At 44.6% G+C, this 25,075-nt stretch overlaps 1 protein-coding gene across 2 annotated transcripts in view; it reads right to left on the reverse strand.

The window, feature by feature from the left end:
* Nucleotides 1–25,075, reverse strand: part of LOC106574938 (interleukin-1 receptor accessory protein-like 1-B) — a 332,683-nt gene that overhangs the window by 167,968 nt on the left and 139,640 nt on the right. For both annotated transcript variants that reach the window (XM_045697956.1, XM_045697955.1), the window contains exon 5: nucleotides 24,578–24,731. In XM_045697956.1, coding sequence (XP_045553912.1) covers nucleotides 24,578–24,731 — 154 coding nt within the window. The remainder of the gene's footprint in view (nucleotides 1–24,577; nucleotides 24,732–25,075) is intronic.

Here is a 25,075-nt window from a genome sequence, read left to right on the forward strand (position 1 = left end):
TCAAATTGAAATGTTTCGTAACATCAACAAAATTCAAAGTGCTGACATGCAGCGGGGGCGGTGCCTCGTTTGAGTTATGTCAGAGACCTCACGCGTCGATGGTAGTCCTTTGAAAGTCCTGCTATAGTGTAGCCCATCGACCCACATCTATCAGTTATCTCCACCTATTGTCCACTCACTGAGTACGTTCCCATGCACACTAATAATTACATATTAAACTGATTGTGGCAGTAGGCAGATTATGCAATAGTCATGCAAACACCTTACTCTGCTTATCTTAATTGGGGTAAGGTCATAATCGAAGTAAGCGTACGCCGATTAAAACACCTGGTTTTCTGAGCAATCTTTTAAATTACTAGGACACGTAAATACCTTCCTTGGCGTTCCAGCAGTGTATTTGATCTGTGCATGTGTTAGCACCAGCTGAGAGCCTCCCTCTTTAGCGTGAGTGAAGTGAGTTCGGAACAACTGAATGTATGCGTCTTAGAAGTAGTTTTCACATACACGCTATATATGTCCGAACTCAGAATCAAATACGTTTCAGCGGGTCACTGTGATGCTCTAAACGGTCCCCGACCTTGTAGTCTGCAGTACCACGGGTTCAAACATGAGGCATGACCCCTGGAAATGGGTCATGTGATCTGGGTCAACTGGCATCAGTGGGGCAGATATGAGGCTGAGATGATAAGCCTCTGTAAGCCCCTGTCCTGTCTGGTCAGGTCACTGTCAGTCACTCCCAGGATGCATTGTGGTTGTGCGCCTATGCCTGCGGTCCGCCTCCCTTCGAGCAGGGCTATAACCCTCTCTCTATCAGTCTCCGGGTGCGTCATTAATGACACTCTATTGCCTATTGAGTGCACTATATAGGATACTTTTGACCCTACGTTTGAAGGTCAAATGTAGTGCACTATATAGGCAATAGGGTGTAATTTCAGCCTCAGCCTCTGTGCCAGTGTACATGCCCACAGTTAACCTCCAGAGACGGGCAGTGCCAAGCAGCTACAGCTGTTCAAACAGGTCAGTGGGTAGAGTAGAGCGGACGCAGCACCAGGGGCAGTGCCAGCTAGTCAGTACCACCGTGGTGCCCTACATCTCGGCAGGTCCCATGGGAACAGCAATGCCACGTGCCAGGCTGCGAGGAACCGCTGCACGGTGCACAGCCACCACTCTCTCTGTCTCTGAGAGCTTAGTACACTCAGTCCTCTAGCTCTCCAGGTCTCAACACACAACCATGCAGTAACACTGTAGCTCTGTTATATAACGACTGGCTGGGCTAGCAAGGTGATAACACAGATATTGCAATCATTCAGTTGAACATTTAATCTGGGGGTTTAACCCTTTCTCCATCACTTTGCATGAACCTCTCACCCTAGGCCTTTTGTCTTGCCTTGGTCCTTTTAATGCTGAAATCCCATAATAGAACTGGGAGCCATGTGAGCCCATAACAGAGTGACCTGGGCTGGGCAGATGTTAAGAGTGGGCCATTATAACATCAGATTAATGACGAGGCCAGCTGTAGGATTAAAGGGCTATGTGGCGCTGTGATAATCTTCTACCCGGTAACACTGAGCAATTGTCTCCTATAGGTGAACTAAACCTTTTTGCCCGTTAAGACTCTGTCCGTCGCCCACTTATGTCAAACGATCTTGTCGATAGCCATTATTGCGTTAAATACACAGAAACAAAGGGCTTACGCTGCGGAATGGGCCGGAAGGTAATACAGATGTGCTTAATGTAAGATTGTAAAGGTCAACAGGCTATAAGTGGTACAACCCACAAGACATCCTCTGCCCTGATAAAGCAGGAAGACAGACGGACTATGGGAACACTCATTGGGGCTAAAAAGAAATGTAATATAAATATTGGCCTACATATGTCTTTAACAGCATACACCTAATGTTGTGTCTGAGCTCTGCAGGCCTTTGAACCAATGTAGTCTAGCCTGAAGGATCCCTCCTCTTCCTCTACTCTTTCCATACAGTCCTGATACGTCTAGCTGCGTGTGACAGAGTTTTACATGCCACCGCAGTCAGTGATTACTGTTGTACAGTCTCCCCCAGCTGTTGATCTGTTCCTTCCCCTCCCCTTCCTATTTGCATTGGCTAATTTGGCCTGTTATTCAGAGTAGCGTGATACATCTGAAGGTCTGGAGGGTCGACGGTGCGGTGACGCGGCGCTCCGTGTCGTTACCGTTACAGACAGCCATGACCGGTGACCCGTGTGATGAGGCGTGCTGCTGTGCCCGCTGCTCCCAGCACCCAACGGTCAGTCACACAGGCTTGGGCGCAGCAGGGGGTGTGAGAGGGCCCACAGCCGTGCCTGACACCCCCTGACAGCTTCATCAGCGCTAAGACAACCCCCCCCGCTCTCACCCACCTCTCCCCTCTCCATGCCCGTGGACAGCTCCAGCGACCAGGCCAGCTATAATTAATCCACACCACCTATGGGCTTTGTTCATTTCTCATCTCTCGTAACAACGATGGCGCAGTGGGCGGTATTGTCAGACCAGCGACTGTGGGTAATTGGCTGGTCGAGGCTGGTCGAGGCTGTTTGTGGCGGCCGGGAGGGAGGGAAACCTTTTGAAGTGAGTGGCTTGTCATGCGGAGGACTTTAACAGTGTCGCGACTAGGACAAAATAAGTGGAGTGCGGATGACAACCTGATGGAAGAGAGAGGATGACATGGTTGAGGAGAGGAAGGAGAGAGGGATTTAGAGAGAGAGAGAGAGAGAGAGAGAGAGAGAGAGAGAGAGAGAGAGAGAGAGAGAGAGAGAGAAAGAGAGCAGGAGAGAGAGAGACACTGACACAGAGAATGAGAGAGAGATTTGGAGAGTGGAAAGGAGAGGAAGGAGGAGAGAAAGTGAGATAGGTAAAAGAGGAAGATGGACAGATAGACGCTACAAAAGAAGAATGGAGAGTTTATGATCAGGCCAGAGATACAGTCAACAGCTAATGTAGAACCTTGCCAATGGGAACAACAACCAAATCCCATCAAATGAGACTAACACACCCTTCAGAAGGAGACCCTCAGAAGACACTCAGAAGACACACAGAAACCTTCAGAAGACCCTCAGAAGACCTTCAGAAGATCTTCAGAAGACCCACAGAAGACCTTCAGAAGGCCCTCAGAAGACCCACAGAAGACCCTCAGAAGACCTTCAGAAGGCCCACAGAACACCTTCAGAAGACTACAGAAGACCTTCAGAAAACCCACAGAAGACCCTCAGAAGACCTTCAGAAGGCCCACAGAACACCTTCAGAAGACTACAGAAGACCTTCAGAAAACCCACAGAAGACCCTCAGAAGAGCCTCAGAAGACCCACAGAAGACCCACAGAAGACCCTCAGAAGACCTTCAGAAGACCCACAGAAGACCATCAGAAGACCTTCAGAAGACCCACAGAACACCTTCAGAAGACTACAGAAGACCTTCAGAAAACCCACAGAAGACCCTCAGAAGAGCCTCAGAAGACCCACAGAAGACCCTCAGAAGACCTTCAGAAGACCCACAGAAGACCATCAGAAGACCTTCAGAAGACCCACAGAAGCCCTTCAGAAGACCTTCAGAAGCCCTTCAGAAGCCTTTCAGAAGACCTTCAGAAGACCCACAGAAGACCCTCAGAAGACCTTCAGAAGACCCACAGAAGACCCACAGAAGACCCACAGAAGACCCTCAGAAGACCTTCAGAAGACCTCCAGAAGACCCTCAGAAGACCTTCAGAAGACCCTCAGAAGACCTTCAGAAGACCTTCAGAAGACCCACAGAAGTCCCTCAGAAGCCCTTCAGAAGACCCACAGAAGACCTTCAGAAGACCTCCAGAAGACCCTCAGAAGACCTTCAGAAGACCCTCAGAAGACCTTCAGAAGACCTTCAGAAGACCCACAGAAGTCCCTCAGAAGCCCTTCAGAAGACCCACAGAAGACCTTCAGAAGACCCTCAGAAGACCCTCAGAAGACCTTCAGAAGCCCTTCAGAAGACCCTCAAAAGACCCTCAGAAGACCCTCAGAAGACCCTCAGAAGACCTTCAGAAGACCCACAGAAGACCCACAGAAGACCCACAGAAGACCCACGGAAGACCCTCGGAAGACCTTCGGAAGACCCTTGGAAGACCCTCAGAAGACCTTCAGAAGACCCACAGAAGACCCTCAAAAGACCTTCAGAAGACCCTCAGAAGACCCGCAGAAGACCAACAGAAGACCCTGAGAAGACCTTCAGAAGACCCACAGAAGACCTTCAGAAGACCTTCAGAAGACCCGCAGCTGAAGCCCTAATGCAGTTTAGACATGAGCACTTCACTACAGCTCCACAGACAGAAAAATGTCAGTTGAGAGAGAGATAAGATAATTTTGTTTACCTTCGAAGCAGTCGAATTGATGAAAAACTGGACTGGAAACATATTACCTTTCTGTTTGGTCGAGAGAACTACTGTGTTTTTCCTGTACTAACCCGTACTGTGAAACGTACACTACATGGGTGTAAACCAAATAAGCAATTGATTTACTTCCCCTTAGTAAATCCCATTCCCGCAGGGTTGGATAAAAGCTGATCAGTTTGCGATGGGGGAAATGTGTTTTGCTTGTTCTCTTTATTGGGGGCTGTAGTGCTGTCATGGTACAACTGGCTGGAACGATGACCCTGGAAGACTACAAATCAAGCCGGCAATTATAACTTCAAATAGCCTGGAGAGCCATTCACCTACAGCGCCATTTGACGGGCGACGGGCAGCGCCCGTGTAAAACTAGAAAGCAATTACTCAACACTGTAAAGGCCTAGCTTTAGTGACAGGAGATGGGGAAGAAAAGAACGACACAATTTCTCTCTACGGCCCATGCTAGAGTTCTTTCTTTCTCTGGCTGTAACATTGGCATTTCATAAATAAACCAGAGCTTTGCTATGTTGAAAATATGCCCCAAGTTACTGTTTTGTTCTCCTGTTAAACTTGCGCATAAGCCTCCTTTAGTGCCACTAAAATAACTTGTCATGTCAGAGAAGGCTGGAAGCAGCACAATCAATTTCCATTAACACACCAAAGTGGGAGAGTGGGAGAGTTGGGGAGAGAGACAGGGAGAGAGAGTGGGAGAGTTGGGGAGAGAGACAGGGAGAGAGAGTGGGAGGAGAGTTGGGGGAGAGAGAGTGGGAGAGAGAGAGAGAGTTGGGAGAGAGAGAGAGAGAGAGAGAGAGAGAGAGAGAGAGAGAGAGAGAGAGAGAGAGAGAGAGAGAGAGAGTGGGAGAGTTGGGGAGAGAGACAGAGTGGGAGAGTTGGGGAGAGAGACAGCGAGAGAGAGTGGGAGAGTTGGGGAGAGAGACAGCGAGAGAGAGTGGGAGAGTTGGGGAGAGAGACAGGGATAGAGAGTGGGAGAGTTGGGGAGAGAGACAGAGTGGGAGAGTTGGGGAGAGAGACAGGGAGAGAGAGTGGGAGAGTTGGGGAGAGAGACAGAGTGGGAGAGTTGGGGAGAGAGACAGGGAGAGAGAGTGGGAGAGTTGGGGAGAGAGACAGGGAGAGAGAGTGGGAGAGTTGGGGAGAGAGACGGGAGAGAGAGTGGGAGAGTTGGGGAGAGAGACAGGGAGAGAGAGTGGGAGAGTTGGGGAGAGAGACAGGGAGAGAGAGTGGGAGAGTTGGGGAGAGAGACAGGGAGAGAGAGTGGGAGAGTTGGGGAGAGAGACAGAGTGGGAGAGTTGGGGAGAGAGACAGGGAGAGAGAGTGGGAGAGTTGGGGAGAGAGACAGGGAAGAGTGGGAGAGTTGGGGAGAGAGACAGGGAGAGAGAGTGGGAGAGTTGGGGAGAGAGACAGGGAGAGAGAGTGGGAGAGTTGGGGAGAGAGACAGGGAGAGAGAGTGGGAGAGTTGGGGAGAGAGACAGAGTGGGAGAGTTGGGGAGAGAGACAGGGAGAGAGAGTGGGAGAGTTGGGGAGAGAGACAGGGATAGAGAGTGGGAGAGTTGGGGAGAGAGACAGAGAGAGAGAGTGGGAGAGTTGTGAAGAAAGACAGGGAGAGTTGGGGAGAGAGAGAGAGAAAGTGGGAGAGTTGGGGAGAGAGACAGAGAGAGAGGGAGGGAGTGTTGGGGTGAGAGACAGCGAGAGAGAGAGAGAGAGAGAGAGAGAGAGAGAGAGAGAGAGAGAGAGAGAGAGGGAAGGAGAGTGGGTGAGAGAGAGGTAGGGAGAGTTGGGGAGAGACAGAGAAAGAGAGAGAGAGAGAGAGAGAGAGAGAGAGAGGAGGGAGGGAGAGTTGGGGAGAAAAACAGAGAGAGTGAGAGAGAGTGGAGAGAGAGAGAGAGAGAGAGAGAGAGAGAGAGAGAGAGAGAGAGAGAGAGAGAGAGAGAGAGACAGAGACAGAGACAGAGAGAGAGTGGGTGAGAGAGGGTGGGGGGAGGGGACACTAATGCAGCATCACATGAATCGCCTGGAAACGTTCTTTTCCCTGTCAACGTCCACACTTCCCAAGTTCACCAGTAGAGGGAACAATGGCACAGCCAGATACAAACCCCTTGAGTTTATGACGTTCTCTTTTGTTGGTCCCCTTCCAAATCTCGATATACAGTGCATTCAGAAAGTATTCAGACCCATTCCCTTTTTCCACATGTTGTTACGTTACAGACTAAAATGTATTCAATTATATTTTTTCCTCATCAGTCTACACACAATACCTCATCATGACAAGGCAAAAATACATTTTTGCAAATTTATTACAAAAAAATATATATACCTTATTTACATAAGTATTCAGACCATTTGCTATGAGACTCGAAATTGAGCTCAGGTGCAACCTGTTTCCATTGATCATCCTTGAGAAGTTTCTACAACTTGATTGGAGTCCACCTGTAGTAAATTAAATTGATTGGACATGATCTGGAAAGGCACACACCTGTCTATATAAGGTGCCACAAGCCATGAGGTCAAAGGAATTGTTCTTAGCGCTCCGAGACAGGATTGTGTCGAGGCACAGATCTGTGGAAGTGTACCAACACATTTCTGCAGCACTGAAGGTCTCCAAGAACACAGTGGCCTCCATCATTCCTAAATGGAAGAAGTTTGGAACCACCAAGACTCTTCCTAGAGCTGGCCACCCAGCCAAACTGAGCAATAGTGAAAGAAGGGCCCGATTGTCACTCTGACAGAGCTCCAGAGCGCTCAGGACCTCAGACTGGGTCAAAATTAACCATCCAACAGGACAACGACCCTAAGCACACAGCCAAGACAATGCAGGAGTGACTTCGGGACAAGTCTCTGAATGTCCTTGAGTGGCCCAGCCAGAGCCCGGACTTGAACCTGATTGAACATCTCTGGAGAAACCTGAAAATAGCTGTGCAGCAACGCTCCCCATCCAACCTGACAGAGCTTGAGAGGATCTGAAGAGAAGAATGGGAGAAACTCCCCAAATACAGGTGTACCAAGCTTGAAGCGTCATACCCAAGAAGAATCGAGGCTGTAATCGCTGGCAAAGGTGCTTCAACAAAGTACTTAAAGGGTCTGAATAATTATGTAAATGTGATATTTCATTATTTTATTTTCATTTTATTTTTGCAAACATTTCTAAAAACCTGTTTTTGTCATTATGGGGTATTGTGTGTAGATTGATGAGGGGAAAAAACGATTGAATCCTTTTTAGAATAAGGCTGTAACGTAACAAAATGTGGAAAAAGTCAAGGGGTCTGAATACTTTCTGAATGCTCTGTATAGGGATGTGTTTTTTCTATGAAATGTCATTTAAAACATCACCGCTTGAACTATTTATGTCTGAGTTGCAGCCAGCTTCTCTCCTCAGAACAGATTGTGCTTACTGAATGCACCTTTTGTTGGATGCCCAATCTACAACTAATTAACATCAAAGTCATTTATGCCACAAATGGATTTCTACAAGCTATAAATTATGCAGTAGCCCCATCCACCGTCGTCGCTAGCTTCTTATCGCTTTAGGACGACCTGGGGAAGGTTTGACATGTCGTTGAAGTGTCCTCGTCCTTGTCAAGACAGTCACTCTCAAACTGTCAAACATAATATCAGGAGAGAAAAAATACAGGAATCTTCTCCAGGAAAGAAAATTGTTTCTACTTGAGGATAACCATAGAAACACAGGCCTAGTTAATATGTTTACCATAACACTCAGTCAAATGATAGACAGCAGTGGTTCCCAGCCCTGTTCCTCCAGTACCCACAACATTACACATTTTAGATGCAGCCCTGGACAAACACGCCTCATTCAGTTCATTGAGGGCTTGATGATTAGTTGACACGTTGATTTAAATAGAACGCAGAGAGTATGTCAAACTGTGTAGGTTGCCTGCACTAAACTGTCCTTAGATGAGGCAAAACACTGGAAACCAAGAAGATACAAGATAGTCTCACTTTCTTTCCTCACTCCTACCAAAGTGTTTGTGATTCCCATCCATCCCATTAACACCACTTCTCACATTTCGTCTGCGATGTCACTAATTGAGTGTTAACTTGGCAAGCAGAGGCATTAATTATGTGACACGTCATCTTAATGAGAGATCCCAGATGTACACCGCGGAGTCAGGAGAACATTTATAAGTAACACTTTACTAATTGACAAATATCTACTGGGAGATATGAAGGCCTAACACAGAAATGAGAATGTGGCTAATGATCACCTATGATTCTGTGTTTTGATTTGTTGGCAGTACCTACATTGTGTCCATGCTTGAATTGCATTGGCTCATTGTTGCTGTAGCAACATTTGCTAACCTAGAAGAAGTTGTTAAGGTTAGGATATGATAGGCTGAGGGTTAGAGTGTATGGTTAATGTTAGGGGTAAGGTTATTGCTCCTTGAATTTAGCTACAGGAGAATATCCCTGTATGAAACTAGAAGTCATTATAACGGAAAACTGCTCCCACTGCTCTTACAGACCACTATGTAACTAACATCAATGACAATATTACAGACAGACCACCGAGTCATGTTCCCATTATGTAACTAACACCAATGACAATATTAGAGACAGACCACCGAGTCATGTTCCCACTATGTAACGAACACCAATGACAATATTACAGACAGACCACCGAGTCATGTTCCCATTATGTGACTAACACCAATGACAATATTACAGACAGACCACCGAGTCATGTTCCCATTATGTAACTAACACCAATGACAATATTCATTACAAAAGCCTCAAAAGCTGCCAAATGAGGAGCAACATACGTATCAAATAGCTTCCTGTTTTATTTGTAATTAAGGTTATTTCCTCACTTGAAGCGCTACAGTGTCTGGGCTGCCAGTCTAAAGGGCCAGGGACTACCACTAAAGGAAATGATTACTGCTGCTGCTGCTGTCTTCATTCTCTAAGGAAGCAGACCGACATTCAGAAAATCCACTGGTTTCATTGGCTCACTGAGGATAACGTTGCATGTACACACAGGCACACGCACACTTACAGAAAACACACACACACACACACACACACACACACACACAGTTGCTAGGCTTTCTCGACCCAACATGGCAACAAAATATAGGACTTTGAGTTGAGTATAGTGGAATAGCTCTGTGCTGTTCACCCGACAACAGTTTCCATAGGCATGACACTGGAGAGCGTCATTACGTGCGTGTATGAGTGCTCTACTCCTACAGTCAGGATCAACCTGGTCCTTCCTGCAGTCACACCATTCTATTCTGTTCCATTCCACACAGTGTTTAGAGAAAACAGCTCATCTCAGCAGAAAGACGATAGGACTGACAGTCGATGGGAGTTTTTGTATGTCATGCCGAATTCACTCACTGCTGCTGCACTTCAATCACTACCGCACAATAACGGCAAGGATTGCTAGACGAACATGTAGTATATGTGTGTGTGAGGGTGTGTGTGTGAGTGTGGACATGTTTAACTATACTTGTGGGGACCAGGTTAGGTTAAGGTTAGGGTAAGGGTTAGGGGTTAGAGGTTAGGGAAAATAGGATTTTGAATGGGACTGTGTCCTCACAAGCTGTACATGACTGTGTGTGTGTGTGTGCGTGTGTGTCTTTCTGAGCCATTTGACATGTATGTTAGGATTTTAGACAATACGGAGACAAAATACTATTATCTTTTGCCATTGTTTGCTTTCCCAACTCGTTAGTATGAATAAATAAATACCCCAAAATACATCACGGATTACTGCTTGAGCCTCTTATATCTAAATGAGTGTTTAAGCAACTTAAAATACTTTTAGTTTTTCTGTAAATCCCCTTTCTGGCTAAACAAGCATCTTTACTTTCATATTTGATGTTGGAAACTATAATTTCCAGGTTTTTTGAAAACCACTGGGTAAGACCCAAGGGAAAAGGAGCTGACATTTTACCACAGAGAGAAAAACGGTCCATAAAACGTCACATTCTAGAGAGGCCTCGAGTCAACCACAGTACAGGCTTGTTACCTGGGAAACTGAGGACACCTGGAAAATCATAGAAACGTGCATGAGAGAGTATGATAAACCGCTCTACATTGATGGCTTGGCTGTCTAGTCTACTTGCACCTGCAGGTATTTGAATCACACCTGTCTGAACGAGTGGCCAGTAGGGAGGATGAGGGCCAGGTGTCTCCATGACAACTCAGTACCACCATCAGCCCCATCATCAGGTTAATGACTCAGTAATAAAGAATGTGTGTGTGTGTGTGTGCATGTGTGCGTGTGTGTGTGTGTGTGTGTGTGTGTGTGTGTATGTGTGTGTGTTTGCATGATATGGGATTTATAATCCAGTTGTTATAGCGCTAGTTTTGTTGTTGTGCTGTATAAAAGTAAGGACCAATTATGTAGGGTCAAACTAGAAGAGTGATGGAAGCCAATAAATGTGAACATTGATGCCATTAAAAGTCTGTAATAAGACACAACAAGGTTGTTAGTTCAGTTCTGTATGGTGTCACTGCCACACACAACACATATCCATCTGACCTTGTAATTGTCAACATCATTTTAGATAAATATATGTAATTTACACTCGAGTGGGATTGAACAACTTATTTTCTCAGTTTCCTTTCACATCGATAATGCATAAACACTTCATCCAGCTACTGTACCAAGTCATTTTCAACACAATGTATAAAAAGCAACTGCCTTGTAACTGAAACAGACTGTTAAATATAGAGCATATTCAGAAAGAACCAGAAAAGCATCAACATTTTCATAAGACAGCACATCAATAGAGTCCCTTTCAGATCTGCAGTACAACAGGATGGGGCGAGACATAATAACACTCATGTGTCCTCAAACATCAGAGAAACAGAGCAAACCAGGTCGCCGCAAATCAAAACCACTTCAAGAGTATCACTATGTGGCCCCCACTCGTATGAAGCCTGGCCTAGATCCAAAATGGCACCGTATTTCCTACAAAATGGCACCCTATTTCCTACAAAGTGCTAGTGTTTGGAGGATATATTGGCACGGGGGTTGTTAGGCCCAAGACGAAGTCAAGGACTGGCAAAGCGTGCCAATATATCCTCCAAACACTGGTTTCGAGGGCATTATCACTTTTATACAACGGGTTACCAACATATTCAAATAATGATTGACATATTTTCAAAACATTTATATTTTGATGAATTTATTCATACCATTTCATCCTTCCACGAGATATAGTCCCGACACAAATCAAAGGTTGCTACCGTAGCCGGTTGGTCGTTCGTTCTATCGGTTCGGTTGCTAGAGACGTGACCCAGTCGTTCAGTCTTTTTGTTCTGCCTCTATGTGTCACGGTTGTCGTAGGGTTGAGACCAAAATGCAGCGGGAAAATGTACACTCATCTTCTTTTATTAAAGTGAAGAAGGAAAAACAACAAAAACGTTTTGGTTTTTTGTGGGCGTATACCTCTCCACGTGCATATTGTCACTTCTCCGCACGTTCCTGCTGCGTCACAGAGGTGAAATGGACTGCTGCACCCAATTCTTCTATTTCGACATTATCGAAATGAATCTAAACGTTTTTATATCGTTATTGAGGGAAGTAATTACCTCGATAATTATTGATATTGATTTATCGCCCAGCCCTACCCAATCATTCATTCTAAATGTTCCATTGCCATACTTGCTGGCAACATTCTTATCCCTGGCTTGCTAGCTAGCCAACTATGGCTAACTTAAAGTCACGACAAATAGCGATTTCGCCTGGCATAGAAAATGTGCTCTCATCAGGACACTTTTGTTCAGAGGAGCTAGCCAACAACACAGCTAACACAATCACTTCAAACTGAAGCTGGAAAGACTGAAAACTAGCTGCATTTCATTTTGTTTTCCCTTTTTTCTATTGACATTTTGTAGTATATATTCATAAAAATGATGCCAGCTGATTCATGATTTCTGGCTGAGAAAAGCTGTCTGTCTCATCCTGACTCCCGACACGTTCATTAGAATGGGACAGCTGGAGATCGAGATTTAGCTGGAGATTTATAATTTTTTTGCAAACGTCTGAGAGACAGACAGCAAGGTTTATACAAATCTTCGCTGTTGAAAACCAAATGTTAGTCTAAAAGAAATGGGGGATAATGTCTAGATGCTTTTTATAGTGGAGATCATGTTTATAAATTGACTGGCTGGGCTGATGAGTTAGTGGATTGGGCAGTGATATGGAACAGAGTAAATAGGCATTTCAACATCATAGCTTTAGCCGGTGGTAACTTGTGGAATAGACACCGGCTGGAATGCGGTTTTAAACAATCAGCATCCAGGATTAGACCCACCCGTTGTATAAATAGGGAAAAGGGCGCGATTTCAGACGCGACCCAGATTCTCTACATCCAGACTGATTGGCTGTGTGACAATATGTCATTAAGGAGTAAGACATTTAAAATCAAATCATTTTGCCATGCTTGGCTAATGATATCTATATTTAACTCTATACTGTACATTAGAGTCCAGATACTTAGCAGTGAGAGAGAGGGCTGGTGTATTAGACATCTCTCCCAGTGTCGACCATGACCCTTATATCTAGATGCAGCGTCGCCCCCCAGGAGATAGAGGCTAATTTATTTAAAACAGTGTTCCACCTCATCACCATATACGAACAGCTAATGGTACACACACATATATATATATATATATATATATATATATATATATATATATATATATATATATATATATATATATATATATATATATATAAGGAAATCAGCTTTGGAAGCTAGCTTGAAGACATTCTCTAGTACAAACATGTCTCATTATAATATGTAAAGAAAATAGTGACATTTAACCATTGCAGTTATACGTTACCTGATCTGACATATTAGTTATATATGTCACATATGATATGGTTACATATTACTGAGATATGACACAGGCCTCTCCTGGGTTTTTACGCCGTGCTCCAAACTGACAAGATTTCCATTGAACAGAAGTGGTGCATGTTATTGAAGCATCGCCTGTCTGCCACATAGGTAACGTATGTGTTAGTTTGATCAAAGCGAAGGTGTGGACTTGCTGTGCTGCTGATGATAGGTGGGGTACAGTTACACTAGCAGACTGGTAAAACACCATCAGGACTGTGTGTGTGTGTGTGTGTGTGTGTGTGTGTGTGTGTGTGTGTGTGTGTGTGTGTGTGTGTGTGTGTGTGTGTGTGTGTGTTTGGGGGAAGGATAACTATCCTCGTCATAGCCCCGGGGATGAGGAAACACTTTTTTAATTATTGAATGATAAATCTGAACTGATATAGTGAGTTATTCTGTCTGTAGTCCATTCTGTCTGTAGTGAATGTTAAATCTGAACTGATATAGTGAGTTATTCTGTCTGTAGTCCATTCTGTCTGTAGTGAATGATAAATCTGAACTGATATAGTGAGTTATTCTGTCTGTAGTCCATTCTGTCTGTAGTGAATGATACATCTGAACTGATATAGTGAGTTATTCTGTCTGTAGTCCATTCTGTCTGTAGTGAATGATAAATATGAACTGATATAGTGAGTTATTCTGTCTGTAGTGAATGGTAAATATGAACTGATATATTGAGCCATTCTGTCTGTAGTGAATGGTAAATATGAACTGATATATTGAGTTATTATGTCTGTAGTCCATTCTGTCTGTAGTGAATGATAAATCTGAACTGATATAGTGAGTTATTCTGTCTGTAGTCCATTCTGTCTGTAGTGAATGATAAATATGAACTGATATAGTGAGTTATTCTGTCTGTAGTGAATGGTAAATATGAACTGATATATTGAGCCATTCTGTCTGTAGTGAATGGTAAATATGAACTGATATATTAAGCCATTCTGTCTGTAGTGAATGGTAAATATGAACTGATATATTGAGCCATTCTGTCTGTAGTGAATGGTAAATATGAACTGATATATTGAGCCATTCTGTCTGTAGTGAATGGTAAATATGAACTGATATATTGAGCTATTCTGTCTGTAGTGAATGGTAAATATGAACTGATATATTGAGCCATTCTGTCTGTAGTGAAAGCAGTAGCGAGTGATGAATGGACAGGGCTAACCGTGTCAACTGAAAAGGAGTGCATGCTTGAAAACATGAAGTGAGGTTACACAAAGTACGGCAATTTGTTCTAAAATATGCTGAAAATAAATCCACAGGTGAAGAGAGGAGAGATCTTCTATAGGAAAAAGTAGGTGTCTACAATATATAGAGAGATTGAAGGGGTCCTCTCAGGGCAAGGTTCCATTCGCAGCATGTCAGCGTAAACCAATCAAGGAGATGTTTGAGGCAGCGAGTCACGGGTCCATTTCCCCTCTGTCACATACAGTCCAGTAATGCCTTTATGAAAATGAGTGCTGGCTGCACATGACAAATCACTGTAATTGATCACATGGCCATCCATCACAGGTAAGAACCCTCTCTTCCTCTGAGAAGCAGTGCACTTGAAGCTGAGTGCTTAAGACAAGTATACTCCTTTCCTCCCCTCTATCTCACCATAATTCCATTCCCTCCCCTTACTTCACCCACCTACCCTTATCCTTCTCCCTCCACCTCATTACATGGAATCACAGAAAGAAAGCATACTAATTCAGCCCAGTCAAATGGCAGATTCGGTTACTCTGTTGCCAGGACGACGGGAAGATAAGTGACAGGTGATGAAAGTTCCGCTGAGCTGTGTGCTGTTCTGTGCTATTCTGTTCTGATCCGATCTGTTCTGTGAGGAGGAACAGTTTAGGGCCTGTCATGCCAATAGTCCCCCGGACAATCCGCCTTGTTTGCATAGCGATGATAGAAATAACGTAATTTAGGCTGTAATGATCTCCAAAATTATAATCATTAGGTCATCACACCATTGGTATAGCAACCGACGCTAATAGTTTATTGAATCCCATTGTGATGTAGAGGGGGACACTATTTGGCACTTTTCTTCTGCTTGTTCTGAACATGTGATGTAATGGTATTGCTACATCACATCTATTGCAGCTCTGATGATCCAGTGTCTCTCTGATGGACTGGATTAAAAGTGTCAGATAATAAAACAGGATAATTCTGGCTTTAGAGATAATACCTGCCTTGGTCGACCCTCCGACTTGCAAAGTGTATTCACACAGAAAATTCCATTAGTGCGTGCACACACACCTACACACACACACACTTCTTTTGCTTCTCGGCTATTGTCAATCCTTAACTTTCCCTTAAAACGTATGGTAGTGTGGGGTACTTCAAAGTCTAATAAACGGTCCATCTTTGCGAATAATCTTCCAAATGAAGAGTTCTAATGGAGAAGTAAAGAAAAAGCCCCAATGAATAGCACTTATCTACCACCTTTAAATAAGGGAGAAAAGTACTAACATATCAAACATGTTCTCACAAAGAGACATCATTTCTCCTGCAGCCAAATTCTTCAGGTTCCTTTTCCCCGTGCTGCTTCGGACAGTCTAATTATACTCTATCAATTAGAACGACCCTTATTAATTACCCTACTTCATATGCTAATGAGTCAATTTCACAGAGCCAAGACAAGAGGAGAGACCTCTGTTCTGTAATGGCTGCCCATTCAGCAGAGCCTAGTCGCTGGCCTGCATCCCAAATGTGTGCCCTATGGGCCCTGGTCAAAAGTAGTGCACTACATAGGGAATAGGTGTCACGGTTGTCGTCGGAAATGGAGGACCAAAACGCAGCAGGTATGTGTATGCTCATCTTGCTCTTTTAATAAATACAAAATGAACACCAAAATAACAAAGAACGAACGATCAACAAAAACAGTCTGGTAAGGCACAAGGCTAAACACAGAATAATCACCCACAAATAACAAACAAACACACCCTCATATATGGGACTCTCAATCAAAGGCAGATAGACAACACCTGCCTTCAACTGAGAGTCCCAACCCCAATTAACCAAACATAGAAACAGACATACTAGACAAAATCATAGAATACCTGAAAACCAAACAGTGCCCAAAAACCCCGGAATACTTAAACCAAATGCCCCTTCAACAAAACACATCACCCCGAACCACATAAAACGAATACCCTCTGCCACGTCCTGACCAAACTACAATACCAATTACCCTTATACTGGTCAGGACGTGACAGTACCCCCCCCTTAAAGGTGCTAACCCCGGAAGCACCTTAACAAAAATAACCCCAAGCAACACCAAAAAGAAAAATTCCCCCTTACTAAAGGGAGGGAAGGGAGGGTGGCTGCCGGCAACGACGGCACTGTGCTACACCCCCCCTCCCCAACCCACCTATCTCTGGAGGTGGCTCCGGCTCAGGCCGTTCCAGGCTGTCGGGGCAGTCTGGCAACTCGGGACAGTCTGGCAACTCGGGACAGTCGGGGCAGTCTGGCCGCTCCGGCGACTGTTGACTGGCGGGCAGCTCCGATGGCGACTGTTGACTGGCGGGCAGCTCCGATGGCGACTGTTGACTGGCGGGCAGCTCCGATGGCGACTGTTGACTGGCGGGCAGCTCCGATGGCGACTGTTGACTGGCGGGCAGCTCCGATGGCGACTGTTGACTGGCGGGCAGCTCCGATGGCGACTGTTGACTGGCGGGCAGCTCCGGCGACTGTTGACTGGCGGGCAGCTCCGGCGACTGTTGACTGGCGGGCAGCTCCGGCGACTGTTGACTGGCGTGGCTGGGTTTACGCACTTGAAGGCTAGTGCGGGGAGCGGGAACAGGACGAGTCGGACTGGGTTGACGCACTTCCGGGTCCGCACGAGAGACAGGAGCTGGAAACCCAGGGCTATGGAGGCGCACAGTCGGTCTTGATCTTACCTCTTGCACAACCCGTCTTGGCTGGATGGAACTAGTAGCCCTGTACGAGCGGGGTGCTGGTACAGGGCAGACTGGGCTGTGCAGGGGCCTGATGGTAGCCGTGCGTAGAGCGGGAGTTGGGTAGCCTGGTCCTCGGAGGCGTACCGGCGACCAGATGCGCTGCGCAGGCATCCTCCTACCAGGCTGGATGCCCGCTCTAGCACGGCACCTGCGAGGGGCTGGAACAACGCGCACCGGACTGTGCGTGCGTATGGGTGAGATAGTGCGCTCCTCAGCGAAACATGGCGCTCTCCACCCCATACGCTCCTCCATATAACCACGGGTAGCTGGCTTCCGGCTCTTCCTATGCCTAGCCAAACTACCCGTGTGCCCCCCCCAAAAAAAATTCTTGGGGGTGCCTCTCGTGCTTCACCCTCAGCGCGTCCATGGCCTCGTACCTCCGCCTCTCTGCCTTGGCTGCCTCAATTTCCCACTGCTGGCGGCGATAATCCCCAGCCTGGTGCCAAGGTCCGGCCCCGTCCAGTACTTCCTCCCAGGTCCACTTCTCCCGCCAGTCCAACTCGAAGTCCCTCTGCTCCTTCTTCTGCTGTTTGGTCCATAGTTGGTGGGTGATTCTGTCACGGTTGTCGTCGGAAATGGAGGACCAAAACGCAGCAGGTATGTGTATGCTCATCTTGGCTCTTTTAATAAATACAAAATGAACACCAAAATAACAAAGAACGAACGATCAACAAAAACAGTCTGGTAAGGCACAAGGCTAAACACAGAATAATCACCCACAAATAACAAACACAAACACACCCTCATATATGGGACTCTCAATCAAAGGCAGATAGACAACACCTGCCTTCAACTGAGAGTCCCAACCCCAATTAACCAAACATAGAAACAGACATACTAGACAAAATCATAGAATACCTGAAAACCAAACAGTGCCCAAAAACCCCGGAATACTTAAACCAAATGCCCCTTCAACAAAACACACCACCCCGAACCACATAAAACGAATACCCTCTGCCACGTCCTGACCAAACTACAATACCAATTACCCTTATACTGGTCAGGACATGACAATAGGGTGACATTTGGGATGCATCCACTGAGAGAACAGCCAGAGGAATGGAACCACCCAGCAGAGTTCCAGAGCTACAGATCCACAAATTCCTGTTCTTACTTGCTGTGGTAAATCCTTGCAGAGGTATTGTATGTCTAATGAAATGATGCAGGAGTCTGTAGGATAGGATAAGGTTATTTAGATATGGTGCTATCTCTGGACCTAGGACTACACGTTTTCCATTGAAGGAACTGATTGGGCACTCAGCTGCTAAATCAGTTGGAACATCCAAGGGAGGAGATAGGCATTATAAACTCGGTTTTCTACGAGCCTGTTTCTTTGAACCTGGGGGCATTTGGAGTATTGTCATTCTCTACTTAAGTGGAGAGCCTTTTCCCTTGTCAACGGTAGGCCTAGCATTAGCATCACTTTATTGTGCTTTATTAGAAAATAAAAAGCAAGATCACCACTGCCATCAGTCCCTAGTCATTAGCTAAACATGCAGACCGTTCGTTTCCCTCTGTGCAGCACAAGAAGACACTATAACAGCCAATTGAGTAGGTGGTTCATTTTCCACCCTTTATTGTGCAGTTTTCAATCCACCGGATCAAACCGCATACCTTGTAAAACAATCATAAAATCCCACATTTTATTTAGGAATAATGTCTATTTTCAATAGTTCCACCAATGGCTGAAGACATCACTATGTATAAAGAGGTCCTCAAGACAATCCAATGGAGCGTGAGCTTTCATACTCTTCTCCTGCTATAACAGGCCAGTTGACCATTGATACAGAGAACAGGGACAAAGGTTGGGGAGGAGAAAAGAGATGGACTGCAGTAGTCTGATCATAATAGACCCAGAGGAATGGCTAGTATTCTACAGAAATGAAAGGAATTACATTTACACTCTGTGTGAGAATTATTGAGATCCTTGTACTAGAAGTACATTATACAAGATATAGGCCTATAAATATCCATACTGTAGATATTAGATTCATCTCAAATCAAATCACATTTTATTTGTCACATGCGCCTAATACAACAGGTGTAGTAGACCTTACAGTGAAATGCTTACTTACAAGTCCTTAACCAACAATGTTTTAAGAAGTTAAGAAAAAAAAAGTGTTAAGTAAAAAATAGATCAGTAAAAAAATTGAAAATAATTCAACAGCAGCAGCAAAATAACAAGCGTCAATGTGCAGGGGCACCGGTTAGTCGAGGTAATTGAGGTAATATGTACATGTAGGTAGTGTTAAAGTGTCTATGCATAGATTATAAACAGAGAGTAGCAGCAGCGTAAAAGAGGGGTCTGGGTAGCATTTTGATTAGCCGTTCAGGAGTCTTATGGCTTGGGGGTAGAAGCTGTTAAGAAGCCTTTTGGCCCTAGACTTGGCGCTCCGGTACTGCTTGCCGTGCGGTAGCAGAGAGAACAGTCTATGACTAGGGTGGTTGGAGTCTTTGACAATTTTTAGGGCCTTCCTCTGACATCGCCTGGTATGGAGGTCCTGGGTGGCAGGAAACTGGGCCGTACGCACTACCCTCTGTAGTGCCTTGTGGTCGGCTGCCGAGCAGTTGCCATACCAGGCAGTGATGCAACCAGTCAGGTTGCTCTCGATGGTGCAGCTGTAGAACCTTTTGAGGATCTGAGGACCCATGCCAAATCTTTTCAGTCTCCTGAGGGGAATAGGTTTTGTCGTGCCCGCTTCACGACTGTTGTAGGGGGTGTGTCCCAAAGACCCTCCCCATTATTGATTAAGGGGACCTTAAGATTCATATGTTTTGCTGCAGGCCTTATAATAAGATACTGTTGCTATGTGTCTAAAAACTCTGCCACTGTATGTTGCACAAGCTATCTTTATTAGTCTTTGTGGATAAGCCCTGGCTGTTGTGAGAGTGTGCTTGCAGGCTAGGTCTGAGTCAGACCGAAACTAGATAAAGAGAAGTAACCACTGTCTGGTTTAGACATTTTAATCTTGTGTGACAGTGGACAATTCTAATAAATTCAGAGAAGCTACTAAGGTAACCTCAGCTTAATGATACACACATACACTGACGTAGGTGATCATACCACTAGGGAGTGATCACCTGTATAACATCAGCTGTGCCCTTAGGTGGGGAGCAGAACTTACTCAGAAACATGCGTTATGTTCCTGTTGTCAACTTCTGTCTGCAATTGCATTAATAAATGAATGATTGATTTACTTAAAGATATTGTCTGATTGCTGATTTCACCAATGAGCCAATGATTGACAAGGAACAAGGAACCAACCCCGACACTGTCTTAAGTGTATTTGGACCATGGTAGTTTGTTGGTGATGTGGACACCAAGAAACTTGAAGCTCTCAACCTGTTCCACTACAGCCCTGTGGATGAGAATGGAGATGTGCTCGGTCCTCCTTTTCCTGTAGTCTACAATCATGTACTTTGTCTTGATCACGTTGAGGGACAGGTTGTTGTCCTAGCACCACATGACCAGGTCTCTGACCACCTCCCTATAGGCTGTCTCATCGTTGTCGGTGATCAGGCCTACCACTGTTGTGTCATCGGCAAACTTGATGATGGCAGATGTGTCGTTCCCTCCCCTTACCACCTGGGGGCAGCCCATCAGGAAGTCCAGGATCCAGTTGCAGAGGAAGGTGTTTAGAATAATTTTGCACGGCCAATTTTTCAGTTTTTTATTTGTTAAAAAAGTTTGAAATATCCAATACATTTCGTTCCACTTCATAATTGTGTCCCACTTGTTGTTGACTCTTCACAAAAAAATACAGTTTTATATCTTTATGTTTGAAGCCTGAAATGTGGCAAAAGGTCGAAAAGTTCAAGGGGGCCGAATACTTTCGCATGGCACTGTATCTCCATTTACACCAGTCACGCAACAACTACATAAAATATTGTTCTGTACTGTATTGATAAAGACTATACAACATTATTCAATGTATGGACCAGGATCGTGGCTTTCCTGTAGGATACTGGGAGACGTACTGTACAGCATAGTGGAAGCATTGTGAAAGCATTGTTATGATTATGGCTGCATATTAAATCAGGATAATCTGATTGTTTTGCAAACACATGAGCACTAGATGAATGTCACACAATGTACCACTTCCTCCAGATCACACGGGTCCAACATAACTACAACGACACAACAACATCACGGCAACATAGCCCCCCCGTTAGAGGAAATAGCCTTGTTTATATGTAGAACTGGTGAGACTGGTATTTTATGAAATAGCCAATGGGCTTGTTGTCATTCAATGTTCTAAAATTGAAATGAAAGGTCTAACGGATGTATGTGTCTAAGTTAATGTCCTATGTGTCATTTAAAGGTCATTTAGCTCCAAGGACTGTGTTAGCTACAGCACATACACACAGTGGATAAAACATTAGAAACACCTTTCTAATATTGAGTTGCCTCAATTCGTCGGGGCATGGACTCTACAAGGTGTCGAAAGCGCTCCACAGGGGTGCTGGCCCATGTTGACTTCAACGCTTCCCATGGTTGTGTCAAGTTGGCTGGATGTCTTTTGGGTGGGGGACCATTCTTGATACACACAGGAAACTGTTGAGACACACTCAAACTGGTGCGCCTGGCACCTACTACCACCTACTACCACCTACTACTACCACCTACTACCACCTACTACTACCTACTACTACCTACTACTACCTACTACCACCTACTACTACCTACTACCACCTACTACTACCACCTACTACTACCTACTACCACCTACTACTACCTACTACTACCTACTACCACCTACTACTACCTACTACTACCTACTACCACCTACTACTACCTACTACTACCTACTACTACCTACTACCACCTACTACTACCTACTACCACCTACTACTACCACCTACTACTACCTACTACTACCTACTACTACCTACTACCACCTACTACTACCTACTACTACTACCTACTACTACCTACTACCACCTACTACTACCTACTACTACCTACTACCACCTACTACTACCTACTACCACCTACTGTTCAAAGACACTTAAATCTTTTGTCTTGCCCATTCACCCTCTGAATGGCACACAGACACAATCCATGTCTCAATTCTCTCAAGGCTTAAAAATCCTTCTTTACCCTGTCTCCTCTGCTTCATCTACACTGATTGAAGTGGATATAACAATAAGGGATCATAGCTTTCACCTGGATTCACCTGGTCAGTCTATGTCATGGAATGTTTTGTACTCTCAGTGTTTGTCTTTATTACAGGAAGTAATTTATGTATGCATGTCTATGTACATGTACCGTACATGATGTGTGTAGGTGGGCCATGTTCTTTCCTCTGCCCTCTACATGTGGGCGGAAGCGTGTAATTATTATTCACGAGCGAGAGAGAGAGAGAGAGAGAGAGAGAGAGAGAGAGAGAGAGAGAGAGAGAGAGAGAGAGAGAGAGAGAGAGAGAGAGAGAGAGAGAGAGAGAGAGAGAGAGAGAGAGAGAGGGTCCTCAGATTCCCTCCTGATTTCAGTCAGATAAAACATTTGCAAACACAAAAGCAGGACGTTTTCTCGCTTAAAGAGAGAGTTCTCCCAAATTACTAAATTACATATTGGTTTCCGTACCCTGTAAGCAGTCTATGGACAAAGTATGACAGCAATCCATGCTTTGGTTTAGTTTTCCTTTCCACATGCTAATGTTTTAGCATTCGTGGCACAAATCCCATTCAAGTCATGGGACCATTATTATAATTTTTCTCTGCATCATTGTCACGTCCTGACCAGTAAAAGAGGTTGTTTGTTATTGTAGTTTGGTCAGGGCGTGGCAGGGGGTGTTTGTTTAGAGTGTTTCGGGGTTTGTTGGGCTATGTTCTTTGTTAGTCTATTTCTATGTTAGTTCTAGTATGTCTATTTCTATGTGGTGTTTACTGGGTTGACCTTCAATTGGAAGCAGCTGCTCCTCATTGCTTCTAATTGAAGGTCCTATTTAAGAGGGGTGTTTTTTCTATGGGATTTGTGGGTAGTTATTTCCTGTTTTGTGTTCGTGCACCTGACGGGACTGTTTAATGTCGTTTGTTGTTTTTGTATACGTGTTTCTTTTGTTTTCCTTCTTTAATAAAATAAGAAGATGAGTTTACACGTTCCCGCTGCGTTTTGGTCCAATCCCTACTACACCCGTGACAATCATGTTAAAACATTAGCATGTGGATATAACAGAGAAACTCAACCAACGCATGGATTGCTGTCATACCTTGTCCATAGACTGCTTACAGGGAAAGGAAACCAATTTGTAATTTTGTACTTCGAGTGAACTATCCCTCATCCAGAAATGCTAAATGCGTCTCTTTGTGAGGGGAAGGAAATCGTCCCAGGGGATGAGGACCGTCTGAGGCAGCAGGGAACATGATTGATGAGTGAAATTGGTCTTCTATGGAGTCTGCCTTTGTCTCTTTAGGGGATAATAAACTGTAATCAGATAGCCGTAAACTGCAAATAGTTTGCTTGACCTCGAGACCACTATGGACGATGGGTGTGATGCATCGAAATGTAACAGCTCTTAATATATCTTGCTACAGTAGTTTTCTCTGGTGTTTTCTTTTCAGGGTTCAGCCATGAGGGCAAGACTGAGTAGAGTAGATCTTTTTGTAATCATTGTGTCATTGATTGAATGCACCTGTACTATAGGTTTTCCATCAAGACTGTCCAAGTTGTTACTGCACATCAACGTTAGCGGTGGCGGTGGCAAGCGATCTCTATTCTGTCACACCCCTACCTCTAAAGATAAGGAACGTTAAGTTCAAGCTTTAATATTTGAACAGTCTTAGTTAAAAAAAAGTGATGAAGTGGCTCTGTGCAAATTGTACTACTTAGCAATTAAGACCGCCAGCTGAAATCACGACAGCACAGAGGTAATAAACCCACCATCTGACAACAAGGTTCACAACTACTGTCTTAGCAGAACAGGTGTGTTTGGTAGTGACAACACAACAACAAGTAGTAAGAGATTTACCATTACCATCTATATATATAACTACTCTGGATGAACGTCAGCATTCTGACATATTTCTAATGAGATGTCTGCTGCAACATAATCCCATCAACATTTTCTCCCTGAATGTACACCTCAGATATCTGTGTTTTCTTTTAAATCAAAACGTATTCTTCATTTCAGCCAGGCAGAAGATCTGTAGCTCATATGCAAACAACTATTGTGGCCATCCCCAAAATAGACGACGAACACGACACAGCTGCACAATAGCAATGATTATTAAATCCGCTCTCCCACAAAGAATGAACTCTGCCTCGCTGACTGACAAAACAACATGAACATTCATCAATGCCAATAAAAACACAATGCAAGTTATCCCCAATGGCCCAGCATGGAGCACATGTGACCCGCAAAGGAGTTTTTCTTACCTGTAACGGATAGTTCTGTAGTTCTTCTCACCACGAAGCTGCCAAACTGTAATTCACACGTGTAATTTCCAATGTCATCTTCACGCACCTCCCGGATAGAGAGAGTATCTCTTCTCCTTACAATGCTTTGTCTCCACTGCTTTGGCTTGCATTCCTTCGATTCAAATAGAGAGAAGGCACATGAATGTAAAACAGCCCGAAGAAACAGAAAAGCAGTATACAGTTGGACTTAGATTACACTTTTTACAACATACAATGTAGACTTGTAGAAAAAATGGGCGCCTGAGGAAATGCATCGAATCATTCCAAACTTCAAACATCTCTTTGATCACAAATGCATTCTCATCTTGTATTTAGTGTTGTTGTATTGAGTTCCTGTTTTTGGCGAGACGAGTGTGATCTATTAAACAACATTATATCGCTAAGTTCCCACTAGAAGAACAGCGTTTTGGGTTGAAGCAGTTCATTTTGGGAATGAACCCAGAGGATGAACGAGGC

Source organism: Salmo salar, chromosome ssa16, assembly GCF_905237065.1.
Source record: "Salmo salar chromosome ssa16, Ssal_v3.1, whole genome shotgun sequence".
In the NCBI taxonomy this organism is placed as follows: domain Eukaryota; kingdom Metazoa; phylum Chordata; class Actinopteri; order Salmoniformes; family Salmonidae; genus Salmo; species Salmo salar.